Source organism: Cydia pomonella, chromosome 25 (genome assembly GCF_033807575.1).
Source record: "Cydia pomonella isolate Wapato2018A chromosome 25, ilCydPomo1, whole genome shotgun sequence".
Lineage (NCBI taxonomy): Eukaryota > Metazoa > Arthropoda > Insecta > Lepidoptera > Tortricidae > Cydia > Cydia pomonella.
The window spans coordinates 3937536-3955132 of record NC_084727.1 but is presented as its reverse complement, the minus strand read 5'-3'; the positions used below and the strand labels follow the sequence as shown (position 1 = coordinate 3955132).

General features: G+C 37.0%; 1 protein-coding gene across 8 annotated transcripts in view; it reads right to left on the bottom strand.

Moving 5' to 3' along the window:
* LOC133531550 (zinc finger protein 852-like) overlaps nt 1-17597 on the bottom strand; it is a 119234-nt gene that overhangs the window by 32198 nt on the left and 69439 nt on the right. For 6 of the 8 annotated variants that reach the window (XM_061869836.1, XM_061869830.1, XM_061869834.1 and 3 more), the window contains exons 7-9: nt 15584-15793; nt 14386-14466; nt 12302-12604 (exon numbers count right to left, since the gene is read on the bottom strand). In XM_061869836.1, coding sequence (XP_061725820.1) covers nt 12302-12604; nt 14386-14466; nt 15584-15793 — 594 coding nt within the window. Of the gene's footprint in view, nt 1-1577; nt 3910-7351; nt 7418-12301; nt 12605-14385; nt 14467-15583; nt 15794-17597 lie in introns of those variants that run through there. The other 2 variants (XM_061869829.1, XM_061869837.1) reach the window with 2 other exon arrangements.

Below are 17597 nucleotides of genomic sequence, written 5' to 3'. Positions count from 1 at the left end.
CACCTGCTTTAGTGCTAGCATTATTTTTTGCTTCTTCCCACGATCGTTTATATTCTGTTTTTTATTCTGTAGACTAAAATGACATTTCATGTGGTACTAAGAAATGTCATTTTAGTCTACGGAATAAAAAAACAGACCTTAGTAATTCCGCCACGTTTTTTTGCATGTTTTAAGTGTGACCGCTGTGAGTGTGTCGGTCTATAGCACCATAGCTCTTAAACGGGTGAACCGATTTGGATGCTGGTTTTTTTTTTATAAGCAGGGTTTGTAGAGGCGGTATTTAGACATGTTTTATCAAAATCGGTTCAACCGTTTCTGTGTTGGGGTTTTTTATTTTAGTTTATTGTTATTTTTAAGTTATGTGTGCAGTAAAGAGTATTGTTATGTTATTTTATCGTTATTCTCTCATGTGTAAAGTGCACAAAATGTACGCGCAGCGTCAACTTAAGCCTTTCGGCCGCTTCTCCGTACAAACTTAGTCCCCATTTTCCTCTGGATATTGACATTATGGAAAATATTTGTACATCATTTGATGTATATTAACAATAGCTATGCCCCTACGTTTGACTTTTTGAGATTTTTTGATTATTGTAAAAATTTGGAGCGGATAGCAGTTTTCATACACATTTTTAAATGCTCTAACTCTAGCTCTAAAAGCTTTTTCCTACTCCTCTACTGTTATCTGTCATTTATGCATTCATTAACACGAATATAAGAACATACATAAAAGGTTTCAAGAAAAGTCTGTATTGTCTATTCCTCATAAAAGCTCTTGTGCTTTTAATCGCTATAACGTTACTGCGATTAATGCCTACAAAACCAAAACGAATACAGTTTTAAACTAAGTGCATTGCTGCCAACTTACAAAATATTCATTTGGTTGCATAGTAAAAATAATTACTTCATAAGTCAGAAACACGCATGTGACACCCGTAATATAGCAACACCCATAGACTACGAAGACCGCTTAGCGTTGCTTGTTAGTCTCCGTAGGCTACGGTGGCCAAAATTGAGAAAAAACTGTCCAAAAATTTAATTTAGCAAGTAGCAAGTACCAGGGCCTCATGAGTTACGAGGTGTCGCTGACCGGCCGGCCGCGGCCCGGGGCGGGCCGGGCGCGTAACAAGGTATGCTCGCTCGTCTTGGCTATATACTTTTGATTTGTTTACCTAAATTAAGATTTATTTTTGTTGACTCGTAGGAAAAATATTGTATGCAACGTTGTATAAGTAGGTCAAAAAATGCTCGTGGCGTATTCCTTTACAATGTTCGCCTACGCCTTCGGCTCCGGCTCACATTGTAACTCACGCCACTCGCCTTTTTTGACCCTTCTTATACAACTGTTGCATAAAATACTATAAAAGCTCTAAATCAAACGTAGGAGCAGATCTGTAGTTGATATACAACAAATTATGTCAAAATATTTGGAATAATGTGAATATCCGGAGAGGAAAATTAGTACTACGTTTGAATGGAAAGGAAAAAAAATGATTACCTACTGTGCCCATAATAGGTGGTCATAATTTACGACTCAGATTTTAAGTGAGATGACTTCATACCCATTAAAAAAACATTGATTAAACACATTTTTTTATAACCTTATTTCTAATTAAACTACTTAAAAAGAAAAAATTAAACATTGACAATGTTGAATTTTACAAGGGTTAGTGATATAACACTTATAAGATACGCATAACTAAATACAAGGTGTTTACGAGAAACTCCAAAGACACATTATTTAACAGTATCCTGATCATATTTAAAGACTAAAATTTCCTATCAATTTTTCTGGAATTCTCCTAGGTTCAGAGTTAATACCAAAAAAAAATCATTATTACTTAGTGTAACGCCTTTATGATGGCGATGTTGCCACTATGTGACGTAGACTAAATATCCTTATTGATAGATGTCAAAAAGTGACAACACTTTGCAAAAACCAGGTTTTATGAAAAAAAAAGTAAAAATTCACTTTAAGTGACCGTGACTTTTTATGTACAATACAAACATTAAAAAAATCGAAAAAAAAAACAAAACAAAAGCAAATTTTCGGTGAAATCGACTTTAACTCATATAACAATTATTCCTTATTTTGGTCTCAGAAATTCGTGGTAAAAAAATTCGGGTTCCTCGTAAGCACCGTGCATAACAGGTATTTTATATATAATATAAAACTTACTTGAATGCGTAGAAAAAACATCTATCACAACATTTTTATCTACCAAAGAGAAATTAACATACCTTACAGATAAATTAAAAAAAGTATGAAAATGAAATATCTACTTAAATACAATATTTCATTAACGAAATACAGTACATGCTTCTCATCACAATTTGACCTTGTCCTAATCTGACCTTCGAATACAACTGTAATTTCGGTCTGTTTTTGCTTCAATTCAGTTACTGCAAAGAGAATTTGAAATAGAGGTGTATTGCCAAAGAAAACTTTGTAACGACGTAAATTTACTAACATCTTCCGACACATAATTAAAACTTTTTTTAGAACGCCATTTGACTTTGATCCTTATTCTTTCACTGATATGTGTTCAATTTGTTGAATATCAAAAAGTAGGCTTGTTTGAGACCATGAAAAAATGCAAGCCGCGTAAGCAAGTTGGTTATTAAGGAGTGAACTTCAATGCATAAGTCAATGGGTGTTTTTATACTTTATCGTGGATATTGTGCTACAATTATCATCACGACATCGACACAGCAGGAAGCGAAAATTTATGAGATTGTATGGTGTGGTTTTTATATCAACTATCGATCGGAGACGATATCGTAGGTAGGTAGGTAGGTAGGTAGGTAGTACGATAGGTAGGACGCTTTTATACTATATCGTGGTAGGTACCTACTACACGATGCTATCGTCACGACACAGTAGGGAACCAATATGTACGAGATTTCATTTTATTGATTTTATAATACTTTTTAAACGATATCGTCCACGATTTCCCCGTGGCTGTCCAAGTTTTTTGGAGGCAAGAGCGCAGTTTACACTAATATGATAAGTCTAAGGGTGTGGCAAGATTGTAAGACGTGGAAATCCGTAATCTCTGCTTACCCCTCTGGGAAACATGTGTGATGATATGTATAACGAACAGCAAAATTGAATGGACATGAATTTACCCTGAATTCATACATGAAGTGACCATGCGTTCAGTGGCTGAAAAACGTTTTTACATTATTAAACACGGTCCGGATGGTGTTTCACCATGTGGTAGTTCAGACTAGCTTTCTGCACGAAGGCGGCCCCGCACACCGCACAAATTTTGTTCTTCTCCCCCGTGTGGATCTTCTCGTGCAAACTAAGAGTCGATTTACGCGCAAATTTCTTCTTGCAATGTCCGCACTCAAACATTTTCTCCGCTTTATGGCTAACCATATGTTTCCTTAATTCTGTGGTACTGTAAAATGGAAATTGGCAAATGTCGCAAATTACATTTTTTTCCTTCAAATGCACAATTTTTTGATGTTGGATTACTCTAAATTGTTGTGAAGACTTAAAATCACATATTCCGCAAGCCAGCAAGGATTCACTGTGAAACTGTCGCAGGTGTTTATGTAATGAATTTTTGGTGAGCATTTCTTGACAATGAGGACATTTGTACCGATAATGGGCTGCTTTTTTATGTTTTCGTAGCTCAAATATGGTGTTGTACACGCATTTGCAGGCTTGACATGTGAATTTTTTTGCATCGGGATGTGGCTGGGCTTTGTGTCTTTTATACTCCTCTGGATCGGGGATGAACTTGAAACACACTGGGCACGTTAGCTTGCGTGCGTGGACTTTCGTGTGAGCGGTGATTTCCATGAGCCGACAAAATTTGCGGTCGCACAGCTTACACGCGTATATGTCCTCGTCTGGGGGTTCTCCTTGAATCACTCTGATAAATGTCTTATATCTCGTGTCTGTAACCAAAGGAAAGGAAATAGAGGATGGTATTAAGTTCCTTTTAAAACCAAGAAATACGATAGTTTACATAATACTGGATAATGTTATTCTTTAACGCCTACCAAGTCTTAGGGCTACTAATCATCTAACTCATCCGTTTTTTTGACATTTGTGTGTTTGATAAGTTTAAGAAGTAAGGAGGTTAATATTTAAATGCTCTTCTCGCGACCAAGTACGTTACTCCAAATGTTTATAGCCAGGCAGGTAAATAAAACACATAATATAATCATATACAGCGAGCTACAAAACGGCATTGATACGTTTTAAATGAATTCATCCGAGAGAAAACTGACACCTGGGTATAAAGATTTGGGTACGATCGGTTCCTTCGTGCTATTTTATTTTAAGTTAGTGTTATGTATGTCATCATGTTGAATCTCGTTTTGTATAAGTTTGTCTACTGTGTGTAATTTATTTCGGTTTATTTTGTTTCTTTCCTTTTGTCTGTTACCTTCTATAATTCTTTCTCACTTGATGGTCTTATCGGATGATAAGCGCTGGAAGTCGCCAACAACATGCTAGATGAGGCCATTTAGTGACACTTTATTATCACTAGGTTTTCTTTTATGTATGTCTATTGACTGTTTGTGTGTTTAGCAGATGAACCAATAGTAGTAAGTACTACTCCCTTCGGTCGTGTTTTAATTTATCGCCACTCGTTGCGAATTTCCTATTTTCGCACTTGTACCGTAATGCACTAAATATTCTTTAATCATAATTATAGTGTAAAAATTGAATATCGATTCACGATTACTATTAAGCCTTTATAAGGAAGAGGGAATATATTTCTCACCTGATTTTAAACTTTATTTCAAAGTGACAGGGTTTAATTTTGTATAATTCCTGACACCCTTATGCCTTATAAAGGGTTCAATTCGTTTAACCAATAGGATATATTAAGATACACAGAATTAAAGCCTAAGGGTAATGACGGAATACCGTTCTCACAATGTTCTGTTCTGTTATAATCTCATCATCAACAGAGGCATGACTGCGGCGGGTGGGCCTTAGCCTGGTCAAGCAAATCTTTCCAGTCCGATCTATTCGTGGCTTTTCTTCTCTAACTTACAAATTTAAACTAATAGTAATTAATAAAACTTAAAAACTAGTGCCTATGCCTTCTGAGGATTCTGGCAAAATGCCGCGACAACGCGAGGAAGATGATGAGTAATAAGTAAAACTTAAAGTCACTTTTTTACTTTGCTTGATTTCAATATATTTTATCTCTTACTCGTTCACGTTCCCTTCACGCTGTTCCGCTAGGTATAGTTTTGAATATTGCACGCTGAATTTTTAATAGTACCTTATAAAGATAATATTGACCGCAGAGTTGCAAAACCAAGGTCTGTTGGCTGACAGTCACGAGTCATTTTCTGTCCTGATTCATTAAAAAACTTGTCTTTCACAAAGCTAGAGAATGTAACTCACTCACTCACGTTTATCACTCCTACCCAGTGCAACAACGCCTCGACCGACGGCATTAAAAGCACAACCGTTGGCAAGATTGGCTAGTTATGGTAGCAGAGATTTTTGTAGTTACTGGAGCGTGTCAGATTTAGATAAAAGTGATATCTTGCCCCCCGTGGAATCTACGTTAACCACTTTAAGCCGTCTATGTTGATCAGTTGATTGGTGAGGGGTTAAAAAAGGTTAAGTAGGTTGTGGATTTCGTCATTTGGTCCAAGGTAATGCTATAATTGTGTTATTACTTAATCTAACAATTATTTGTAAGCATTTCCTTAATCTAATGGTTACAACTTGCAAAACATACACTTGCAAAAATCCATCTGCGGGATATTCCTAATCAAATACAAGCGTAGTTTTTAAGTTTTTACCTCATTAAACCTCAGCTAGAGAGCATCTGATGCTTTTGCAAATTTATGATATGACGTTGTAAAAAGTAAGTGTTGGAATCTTGACATAAAATCTCAAATTTTACATAAAAAGGAGAACAAATAATATAAAAAAAAAAGTTTTTATTATTGATATATTTGGTTTTATTTTTATATCATGTTTTCCTGAACAAATACAGTTACTAGTAAGTCACAAATAGCAACAACTATCGTAGAATCTGGCAGTTAATGTGTTTTGAATCCACTATCGATAATGTGCACCTCGTTGTGTTTGGGCGGTACTAACCTTCAATGTACGTATTATGTGTATTTCCTTTAGTTATCATCATGTTCAAATTACAGTGTACTGTCAATAATATCAGCTAGATAGCTTCACACTAGAAGATAATTGTTAGGACTGTGAACTATATCTATAATTTTCATAAAACTGAAGATAGCAATGGATTAAGTTTCTGAGAGGTTGATTCTTATATTTATAGTATGATTATGTATGTAAATTTAAGTCCTATAGATAATTCATTCCCACCATAAGGTCCCTTGCCAAATGGAAAATCACATTTTTAAGTTGGTTAATAAACTAGGTGGGCAAAATCTATAATAACGACATTTATATTTATATAAATTGTAGCATGCTGTGTTTAGATCTGCCAACATTAATTCAATGTCACTTGATAGTCGCCCTAAAGGAAGAAAGTAACAGAGGTCTCCCTCGAGCTATCTCGCTCGGCACGTTTTTTGTGGGCGAGAGCGTAGGTAATCTAATAGGGTGTGGCAGGATCGTAGGTACGTGGACATCCGTGATGTCTGCCTACTTCTGCGGGACTTTGCATGGACACAATGTGAGTGGATACATTCAGTTTTATGGTTGAGTGTACGGTTTGTTAGAACTAAACTCGGTCCGGATGGTGCTTCAACATGTGGTAGTTCAGGCTCGCTTTCTGCACGAAGGCGACACCGCACGCCACACAAATTTTGTTTTTCTCCCCCGTGTGGATCTTCTCGTGCAAATTAAGAGTTGATTTACGCGCAAATTTCTTTTTGCAATGTCTGCACTCAAACATTTTCTCTGCTTTGTGACTCACCATATGTCTCTTTAATTCTGTGGTATTGTAAAATGGAAATTGGCAAATGTCGCAAATGACATTTTTTTCCTTCAAGTGCACCATTTTTTGGTGGTGGATTATTATAGATTGCTGTGAAGACTTAAAACCACATATTCCGCAAGTCGGCAAGGAGTCACTGTGAAATTGTCGCAAGTGTTTACGTAATGACTTATTGGTGAGCATTTCTTGACAATGTGGACATTTGTACCGGTAATGGGTTACTTTTTTATGTTGTCGTAGCTCATACATGGTGTTGTACACGCATTTGCAGGTTTGACAAGTGTATTTCGGAGCATCGGGATGTGGCTGGGCTCTGTGTGTTTTATACTCCTCTGGATCGGGAATGAACTTGAAACACACTGGGCACGTTAGCTTGCGCGCGTGGACTTTCGTGTGAGCGGTGATTTCCATGAGTCGATAAAATTTGAAGTCGCACAGCTTACATGAGTATATGTCCTCGTGTGGCGGTTCTCCATGAATCACTCTGATAAATGTCTTATATCTCGTGTCTGTAACCAAAGGAAAGGAAATGGAAGATGGTATTAAGTTCTTTTGAAAACCAAAAAATACGTTATTTTTATACCACTGTTTACTTTTTCACTGTTCACTATTTATTTTTATACCAAAGTATACGGCGTTACACTTTAACGCCTATCAAGTCTAACAAGCTCTTATCCGTCTTTTTGACATTTGTGTTTGTTAGAAAGGTATCAAATTTAACAGAGGTTTGCTAAATTTGATGAATAAGGGGGTTATTTGGAGTGAAAGTTTATAGCGAGGCAAGGCAATAGAACACAATGCAATCATGATAAAGGTTGTACAGTGAGCTGCAAAACGTCATTGATACGTTTTAAATTAATTCACTCGACTAAAAACTGACATCTGGGCATAAAGGTAGAGGACTTTCGAAAATGTACAAATTGATGCCCAATCCATAATAGCACATATAGGGTAGTTACATACATACGGTAAAATCGGAGATATCTTAAGGATATGTCAGTACCCTAAACCGGCATAGCTTTTGTGCCTACTTGCTAGTACAAAACATCAAATAAACACCTTTAATCAGGTCAGGTCAGGTCAATGAAAGGAACAGTATGCAAATTGCAAACAAGATTAGCCTTGCGGTGACAATCCTCTCTCCATCTGATCTTATTCTTTATTTACTTTATATAATTTCAGTAGAATCCGGTGTTCAGTTAACCCTTTATCAGGCAACGAAGAACAAGTGCGTCTTATGAAGCGTATCATATAAATTTGTAACCATTATGGAACTTCCTGTATGAAATGGTATAACAATAATTTGATATGTTATTGTAACCAGAAAAATGTGGGAAACGATAATCCCATTGCTTGTCTGGGTAATGAACCGACATATTCAATTAAGTGTAATTATATTATTTACCAGGCTAAGGGATATGTCTTCCACATAATCATAATACTTTACATAGTATTTCGTTGACCGTCATTTGACCGGGCTAATAGGTGGTATAGCTCCCAGATAGTCAAACTCTATTAAGGTAATAGGATAAGGTATAGGATAGTGTCATCCCACATCATATTACAAAAATGCATGATTGTTTAGTAAAGTATAAGATTGCATAAACTTACAACACTGAAAATCTACAAAATATCAAAAATGGCTCCGACTTCATCTACTTTCAATTCGCTGAAATTTAGTATGTTTGGATTTCGCCATAAACCAATGAAATTACCGTCGTCCTATCAAGTCAGTTCAAATGGCTGTCAATGATAAATTATTGGATTTAGAAGCCAGTTGCGAATTAAGATATAAGGCATTGATATAATGTTATGTAGCTTTGTAGCAGATTTGAAGTCAAAACCTGAGTATGGTAAACAAAAAACCATGTGGGAGACATGTATCCCTCAGCTTGATAAAGGGTTAACAACTACCGGAAGAGGTACGAAACGAACTGACATTCATTTGTTTGTATTAAAATAATCACATGAATATGTATTTTTTCATATTTATAGCTGCATAACATGATAGCGACCCCTCTCAAAGAAATAAATCAATTAAAATATTTCTTTACATTATATTAAAACACATTTTTCTTCAATTGAGAAACTTATTCGGTAGGAAGAAGCTGTATTTGTACGCGCACTCACTCATTAGTTAAAATTACTGGCGTAAAATAAAACATAAATAAACGTGAATCGAAAACTAAATATGTATCGGGATGACAGGATGTTAAAAAGGACCTTATTAAATAATGGCGATTGTCACTATTACTTATATTGTTGACTTGATGTAACCGAGAGAGTTATTATAATTTAATGGATCTAAATATATCAGGTTGTCTAGGGCTTTCCATTGAATGAAGCCTAGGTTAAAATCGCCTACAAGTACAAAATCATCCGTGTGTGGCAGAGCAGCATCTACACTGGACAAAAAAACGTGATACTGATTCCACTTTGACGGGAGGAAGATAAACTACAGAAATCGTTACTTTTTTGACACGGTGATTATGGTTTAAATATAATGTCACCCAGAGGCTTTTAAATTCAGTTTCATAACTTATTAATTTTACAGAAGGAATATCTTTGGGCATTGCAATCAGGACACCACCACCGTCCTTTTTCGAACTTGTGGAACATACACGACCTTTTCTGTAAACTACACCTATCATCTATAAACTCACTGTTTGAAATATTAGAATTTAGCCAAGTTTCTGTAAAGGCGTTTCTATTAGCGATTGTCATCTTTACTAAGCCCCCCGCCACATGTAAGCTAGCTTCTTACCCTTAGTTAATTTGTAAACACGTTAACGCTCGTCGTCGTTGCAACCCGACAATTTTGTGTTAGATTTCGTCGTTTAAAGCGATCGGTCGTTATAAGCGTAGTCGTAATTAATGGATGTATTAATATAGTAACTCATATTAAAACCAAACGTATGCCTATGTTTACGTGACAAATTTAAAAACATGTAGGCGCAAAGAGTTGTGATCCCATAAAAAAATGAATCTTGCGAATTTTTCTACTGACTTAGGTTTGTCAGTCAGAGTATATAAAATTATATAATTAAATCTGGTCGTACTCGATGTATAGGTAATATCGAAATAATCTTCAGAATAGATTGAAGCAGAACGTGTCAAATAAATCATATCGTTGTATAAATATTGTATAAGTGTCAATTAAGGTGAATAGGAATAAGTGCGATTTCGGACATTTGTCACTAAACGCAAGTAGCAAAAATATGAACTCGCAATATACACTATCACTAATCAGTGTGTAGACATGCTTCAATATGAAGGTCAGACACACTTACCTATATGCCATACTAACCCATATTAACCTTACTTTAATTTATCATTAAAATGATCGGTAAAAAAATTAATTAAACCCATAACCAGCACTCGGATTTCTTTCTGAATATAACCTATAATTAAGGACGGAATATTGTCAATTTAGGAGTTTTATTTATAACCTAATAGTAATAAATGAAAAATAAGTTACCTTTATTTCGCTGCATTTCAATATCTTACTCGATCACGTTCTCTTTCACGCTTCTTCAATATGTATAATTTTGAATATTGCCTGATGGTTGAAGTGCAGCAATGCCTCGACCGACGACATTAAAACCACAAACGTTGACAAGTTACGAGCTTCCGAATACCGAATGTGGCCGATTGTTTAAGTTACATGTGAATGACAAGATTCCGTTAAATCCAAGCGATGTAGTGTTGTTTAAAAAAATCAGAGCCCATGCTAATGCGGTCACGTTCAAACGCTCGGGCTAATCTAACTCAGCATGGCCTTTGCAATGACAAAATGGGGTAATGTATCATTATTGTCAAATATCTATGAAAATATGACTTTTGTAATGAAACTTCCTTACTTTGTTCTATTCAAGCCGGTGCAAAGGTAACTTAAACCGACTCTACAAAGGCACCGCTTTCGTGGACAATGGACAACCTCAAACACACTTGCAAAATACAACGCCGCGCTAAACTTCAGTGGCATCTTACGTCAATAAACATGGTCCACGCCTACTACACAGCTACACACGTACACCCAGGCATCATTAGCTTGTTCATACTCTTCGGATGTAGGTATTTAGATGCGTGTAAGGCGTAAAATTCTAACACGAATCCTAAACGTTCCGAAATATATTGCGGACAATGTCTCAATACTATGCGACAAAAATCAACCTGAAAATGAAAATGCTTCTACCGTTCTGCCTGTGTATGCTGCCCTACCTTAAATTCAGGTCCTGGCTCTCGTTTCACAATAGACTCGTTTTCAGCCAATAATTTTCTCCTGAACCTAAATAAATATTCACTCCAATATCCTCACAAGTCCCTCCGTTAAAGAACAAATTGATATTAATACAAATATTATGGAATTTTAGAAGGTTCTAAAGGGGCCTTCGACCAAAAGTATTAGTCGGGGACGTGACGCGTAGGTATGGCAGCTAACTACATGCAGAAAATTATAGGTACGGCAGGGTATCTTATATCTTTTAACGAGCAATTCTTGTATATATATGTTTTTATATATTTCGAGGATCTCTGAAACGGCTGTAACGATAACGGAAAACACGCATAATATGTTTGTGTATTTATATGTTTTCCAAGCAAAGCTCGATCTCACAAATATTGAATATTAACATTAACTAAAATCATTTACTAAAAATCGTTAATATTTAGGTCAGATATAATATTACTTACATAGTACCTATTTTATTTAAATTTGGACCCTTTTTACGGCAGATTTAACATAATAATATTTTTTCTATACTTTTAAAAACCCCTTTGATCGTTTGTTTACATTATCATTAATGACAGCATCTAAAACGCACCGAAACGACAAACTTCATGTTTTTAAAGTTTGAATATCCGCCTGATTACAAATAAACAATACCATTATTGAAATAATTACCTAGGTTACTTATTAACAGTTCTCAACGCGTATGAGCGTTGTTAAAAACAACGTAAATGTTGACCGGATGCCCCTAGTTACAAATCAAAAGTGCGCAGAACGCATGCATGCATGCAATATCACAAGTCAAAAATGTAAACAATCTTTACGGGGTGTTAGAAAGCTGGTAACCAACTTTAAAACGAAAGTTTTTGAAAATTTATTTATAATTAAATGCCTGTAAAGTTCAGAAAACTTGAACTTCAGTTCCCCATTAACCAGTTTTTAACAAATGCTTTTCTTTGGTGATACTGTATATTTTGTTGAATTTAAAGTTACATTATCATATGTTATCGAGCCAAATATCGACTTCTTTAGCTTTTTCAGAAGTGTTAAAAAACAGCGTCACGTACCCGACACCTTTCTGTATTGTCCATAAAAGAAAAAATGTATTGAGATTTGGGAGGGAATTATGAGAATTAGGAGTAGAACCATTAAAAACGACTCTTACCTTTCTCAGGCCCGGTGTTTTTATCGTGCACCTTCTTCACATGATTCTGCAGTGTTCGTTTGGTGGGGAAGCTGTCTGCGCAGTCAGGACACTTCAGTAAAACCTTTCGGTGGAGGTTTCGTATGTGTTTTTGGAGGCTGGTCTTCTTACTGAATGTTTTCTGACATTCCATACAGCCGTACACCTCAAAATCTTCTTGTTTCATATCTAAGCTTTCTAAACTATCGTCATCCGAGTCTTCCTTTTTCATTTTTTGACTATCAACTGTTTTCCCACTTTCATTTTCATCTTGTTTTGAATTACCTGAAAAAAAAAATTAATGGGATATGTTTGAAGACTGACATTGCGTGAAACTCGGTGAAACTGATCAAAGCAACATCCGCTTCGAATATGCATTGTCCGCTTTTCTAGTAACAATCTCAAAATCTTACAGATCTTTATTTTTTAGAGATGTCGCTCCTTGCGAACCAAAGTGACATTACACAACATTAACCCTTTACCAGGCTGACAGTTCAAAAATGACAATGGAATGTCAGTCTTACTCATCGAAAATAGAACACATGTTTGAAGTGCTTCATGTGGGAAATATATATCCCTTAGCCTGGTAAAGGGTTAAGAACCAATTTATCAAAAGTTGAATTTTGAAGAACAGATTATTTTGTATTGTACAGCCTTAGAATTTTTCTAACCGCAAAAGTATTGATAATTAACATTTTCTTCCTGCTAGCGTTCCTATGATATCTAATATATCGTTTACATAACATTATGTAAACGACACTATAATTCGGTGCATAGTTACTAAGATTTAATTTTGAAGAAAAAAGTTACCACTACTTTTGAGGTTATACAATTTCTAATCTGAAAAAAAACGGGGTGTAGTAACAGTCTCAAAATCTTACCCCAGGAGCATGCAGTATTTTATACTCAGGTTTTTAAAGATGTCGCTCTTTGCGACCCAAAATGGCACTATACAATAGTTATTTGTGCAACAAGGAAGGAAAGATAGTTTTTCTTGCGAGACATGAGATGTAAAATAACTTTGCTCTCGTGTGACACATACAACTTTTCACCTCAGTAGTGAGAGCATATTAAAGGTTAAAAACATTCAACATCAAGTAAAGTTTTTATTCCTGTATTCGTGGCCTTCACTAAATTAAAAAGCTACTTAGTCTCACTCCCTGGATTGAGGAAAGTCGCACTTTGGTCACTCCCTGGAGTGACCAAAGTAGGCTTGTTCGAGCTGCTGAGGTGAAAAATTAAGAACCAATTTGTGAAATGTTTGATTTGTCAAAAGTTAAACTTTGAAGTACAAATTACTTTGTATTAGGACACTGTGGTTTTCAAAAAGAGACATCTTCCGATTGTTGAGGTACGGAACTCTAAAAACAACCAACACCTAAATGGTTTTCCTAATTGACCGAACGTTAGCGAAGGTCCTCAGTTTCACCTTGGGCAAAAATGCTTTCGTATGTCCGATAGTTATCTGCAGCTCGCAATTCTTACCGATACCCGTGAAATTTTGTGAGCATATTCAGTAGTTAGAAGTTTTCTGTCGTTAAGACCAATGTGAGTTTTCTGTGATAATGATTCAACGACGTATTCTTTTTTTAAATATTTTTTAAGCTTATGAAGCTTATCGAAAGTTCTACATCTCACTTTCAGTGTTAAAGTAAGTACGCACGACGAAACATTGTAAAATAATTTATTGGATAAATGATTTTAAAATTTTGAAAAGGCAGCAACTCCGTTTGTCGGTTCCTCTGCGGACATCACTACCGGAATGGCGCCGCGCCCATCACTAGCCGCGTCGCTTGGGTAATGTCAGATCGGTTTTTAGCGCAGAGCGCGAATACTTTGTGATTTTTGATTAAACATTGTATTTAAATGCTGTTTCTTACTCTAATAGAGGTAATATCTCCATCGCACACGCATATATTGATGCCCCGCTCGCATCGTGGTATTGACCACCGGCATCATAGGCGAGACAGCAATATAATTAGGTATGTGTGTGCGATTGGGTCAATATACAAAATTCTCCGTGCTTAGCGTCCTTATTTTACGCTGGGATGCGATGTTGGACTCACCGGCAAGTCCTCTCAGCAGAAAGTCGCGCAGCACGCTGGCCGGTGCCGGCTCTGAAGCAGAGCTCCCGGCGGCCTGGGGCTCTGGAACAAAGGGGTTTCATCAATATCTCGTGTTTAGTGCCACTACTATCGTGGAAGAAGAAATAACCTTTTTTATAAGATATGAGTACTAGTACACGAATCGACTGATGGTATGCAATTGCCGTCACTAATCGACAGCAACACCAGAGGGATAATGTGGGAGTATATACGCTGCTCTCTGACCAGTCTAACTACACAGTAAGGATGCGACTAATCCGGTCAATTCTTTGTATCTTTTTACTCTGTTCTCAGTGCACAGTGTAGATTTTGATATCAATCCGCTCCCCTATTGGATGATTATTTGTGGTATTATACCGCTCCTTAAGTTCTGTTCCCTGATTTAGCCTGCCCGTAGTTGACCGGTTCTTCCATGGTGAAGAAGATAGGTCCCGCTTTGAGCTGCTCTGTGACCAGCCTCATTACGCAGTGAGGACAGTTGTGCAACCCAAATAGATCTTAGTGTGTTTTTTCCCCACTCTGTAGCAGGTGAAGATTTTGGTGAGAGTCAGAATGGCGGGTGTACCTAAATAAAATCAAATGAAAAGCATACCATATTTTTGTACCTAATTTGTACTATTTAGTACCTCGTTTAAAAAAAAATTGTACCTCACGGTACGTAAAGTTATCATCAAAAAACAGGTCACCCGCCATCCTGACAGTCAGAATTACGCTATGTTCCCGTGATTATTGATAAATTCAACAAAAGCCAAATTTTTGTACCTTTTTTGTACCTTCATATTCAATTATAATATGAGTCATTTTATTTGTGCTTTCCAAGTTTTACTCATTTTATATTTTGCTTGAAAAATCACTGTCGCACTAATGTAGAAAAGTGATAGAGAGAGATGACTATACCCTACGCTACAGAGCGTTAACGATTGGCACGTTGGCTACGCGGGCTGATTTAGCCTGCCCATTGTTGAATGGTTCTTCCGTGGTGATGATGGTGTCAGTGATAGGTCCCGCTTTGAGCTGTTCTCTGACCAACCTCATTACACAGTTGGTGAGGACGGTTGCGCAGTCCGGACAACTTTTGCCTACTATTGCAAGACTATCCCTATAGCCGGTTCACTATTAATTATATACCGTTGCTGAAGTTATGTGAAACTATCGTTACCTGATTTAGCCTGCCCGTTGTTCACCGGTTCCTCCGTGGTGATGAAGAAGTTGGTGATAGGCCCGGCTTGAAGCTGCTCTCTGACCAGTCTCACGAAGCAGTTGGTGAGGACAGTTCCGCAGTCCGGACAGGTCTTCGTGTCGCCCAGCTCTTCTACTTTGCGGATCTTCTTGCACTTGAAGCAGCCTTTCATGTGGTGTCTCTCTTCATCTGTAAGGAGAAAATATTTTAACGATATGAAGAAGAAGAACGATATGAAGAAGAAGGTGTTATCGGAAAAGCTGCGGTGTTAACTATATTTATTTATTTAAGCTTTATTGCGCAGTATCAATTGTATAAAAGGCCAACTCAATGCCAGAAGCCATTCTCTACCAGTTAACCTCTTTAAGAGTCCTTATTCCTACAGACGAGCGTATTTTGTAAAATGCTTCCTTTTTCATTCAAGATTACGAGGTAACTATTAGTATTTATTCAAAAACTGATAACGTACTTAAATAATCGTTTCCTAAACTAGGGGCTCCAACAGTTCAAATTTTCATTTTCTCTTTTAAACCTCTTTTTTAATGAGGTTTTTTGGGAGTCTTTTCCAAATTTTGCAGTGAGATGTGGCGTTTGGGTTCTCAATTTTGCTATAAACAAGAATCATTTGGTACATGAATGACTACAATTTGATTCAACATATCTCGTACGAGGGGCTGGAATGATTAACAATCGAAGATTCATTTGAAAAAACTGATAAAATACCTTCCGAGTTTTCTTCATTTTTTTGGCGAAAACAGGGTTTTATTATATTTTATTTCCGCAAATTGTACGCATATTTTGCTTTAAAAATAATATTATAGCAAACTGTAACTTTATGTTAACCTATAAAAAAAAAATCGTAACTATGGGACCTACATTGCCGTAAATTTATATTTTTTTAAAACACGTATAAATCACGCAGCAGCGACGCCCCGCTCTCAGTCCGCGCGGAGCGCGCTTAGAGGACGGACCTGTGCTCGATTGTCAGGCATTCGTTGCGATCGTAATCAGCTACGGAGTTCCGAGAAGTGCTATATACTGCGATTAGAAAATCTTAATAAAAGTTCATTTTTTACAGTATGCCTAACAGACTCGCTTATTGATGGATTTTCAGTGTTACTTTTTTTTTAATACTAAGTCGGTGGCAAACAAGCATACGGCCCGCATATGTACGCCTGCAACTCCAGAGGAGTTACATGCGCGTTGCCGACCCTAACCCCCTCCCGCCCCTCGTTGAGCTCTGGCAACCTTACTCACCGGCAGGAACACAACACTATGAGTAAGGTCTAGTGTTATTTGGCTGCGATTTTCTGAAAAACGCATTTTCACTTGAAATTACGTTAGGGTTTGCATTATTATTTTTGACCCGGATGAAGTCCAAGTTCTCATGATGGAGTCAGGAGTTGGTCACCAGAACTCCTAATCTACTAATTATAATCCCATCGTGTTTGGGCTCAACAGAGTTGCCCTGATGAGCACCTTCAATCTAGATGAGGTCCAGGGTCTCATGATGGAGTCAGGAGCTGGTCACCAGAACTTCTAATCTACTCATCATAACTCCATCGTGTTTGGGCTCAATAGATTTGCCCTGATGAACACCATCGATCTAGATGAGGCCCAGGGTCTCATGATGGAGTCAGGAGTTGGTCACCAGAACTCCTAAACTACTCATCATAACCTCATCGTGTTCGGGCTCAATAGATTTGCCCTGACGAGCATCATCAATCTAGATAAAGTCCAGGGTCTCATGATGGAGTCAGGAGTTGGTCACTAGAACTCCTAATCTACTCATTATAATTCCAACGTGTTTGGGCTCAAAAGATTTGCCCTGATGAGCACCATCGATCTAGATGAGGTCCAGGGTCTCATGATGGAGTCAGAAGTTGGTCACCAGAACTCCTACTCTACTCATCATAACTCCATCGTGTTTGAGCTCAATAGAGTTGCCCTGACGAGTACCTTCAATCTAGATGAGGTCCAGGGTCTCATGATG